This window comes from Perkinsus marinus (assembly GCF_000006405.1).
Source record: "Perkinsus marinus ATCC 50983 genomic scaffold scf_1104296936110, whole genome shotgun sequence".
In the NCBI taxonomy this organism is placed as follows: Eukaryota; Perkinsozoa; order Perkinsida; family Perkinsidae; genus Perkinsus; species Perkinsus marinus.
In genome coordinates this window covers 1-1,081 of record NW_003214254.1, presented here as the reverse complement: position 1 = coordinate 1,081, position 1,081 = coordinate 1, and the positions used below count along the sequence as shown (strand labels likewise).

The window sequence follows — 1,081 nt, the reverse complement described above, 5'->3', positions numbered from 1 at the left end:
AGGTTGACATCAGGGAAGAACTCTTTAAGGTTTGGGATCCTGCAACGTAGCGACGACTGAGTGGCCTCGCAGTTATCGTTGTTGAGCGGACAGTAGGTTGTAACCCTCAAGATGATAGCAGACCACCCATGGCAGTTGGCATCACTAAGGACAATGGTGCCGATGGCTTGATCGTCTCGAGCGGCATATAGAGCCGGTATACCACTGAGATAGTAGTCGAACAGTGACTTGAAAGCCGCGTGTACAAGGGTACTCTGAGCTTCCACCTCCTTGTCGGTGATAGCAGGATCTTGGAGTCGCTTGGACACGTCAGTGAGAGCATGCAGAGCATCAAGCTGCTGCTTCGTAAGGTGACCAAGGAAGTAGTTGAATGTACCACACCATGATTTGAGCCATGATACCCGAGACGAGATTTTGAGGTTCGAGGCAGCTGCGGCAACTTTAGGAGCTCCGCGCTTGCGCTTGGCCTTGAAGGTTCCGTTGATAAACTCGTCCCATGCGAGATCAAAGGATGCCTCAGTGAGTACCCTCCGCGATGGATGCGGACGATAGCGTCCACCTGACTCGATGACCAGACCGCAAAAGGGAGTTACCGATGCCGGGCCGACAGTCTTCAGGGGGTTAACAGCAAAGCAATAGTCTTGTAGGACACTGGTGACGATAGAAAGAGCCTTCATAGAATCAGCTTTGGTAGGACAACCTAGCAGGATATCATCTTGCACGAATAGGACAGAGCACGGGCAGTTGGCTTTTGCGAGAGCTTCTTTGATGGGGTTGTGTACAAGCCAATGTACACAGGTATGGAAGAGAATACTTGACCAGCACATCCCTGGGGTATGGTGCAGATTTGCCAGACGTGCTCTTTGCCAGTGATAGGGTCGACGCTAGTGGTCGCTATCTTTGTCATCAGAGTGGGATGAATTCGAGCACAGCCGAAAGCATCCACCAGATCCAACCGACACCAGAAGTTGCAGTGGTTAATATCCGTGCGACGGAGTTGATCGATGGCCGACGACTGATATTGTTTAGAGGTAACATCAGAAGTGGGAGGAAGATCTCGTACCACAGATTGCGGGTAATA

The 1,081-nt window shown here is 51.2% G+C and overlaps 1 protein-coding gene across 1 annotated transcript; it reads right to left on the bottom strand.

The window, feature by feature from the left end:
- Window positions 1–126: 126 nt before the first annotated feature.
- Window positions 127–677, bottom strand: Pmar_PMAR002823 (hypothetical protein; the record flags this gene model as incomplete). Its single annotated transcript, XM_002783779.1, has 1 exon — window positions 127–677. A coding segment is annotated over one exon (551 nt), but the record flags the coding sequence as incomplete, so codon positions are not given.
- Window positions 678–1,081: the final 404 nt, after the last annotated feature.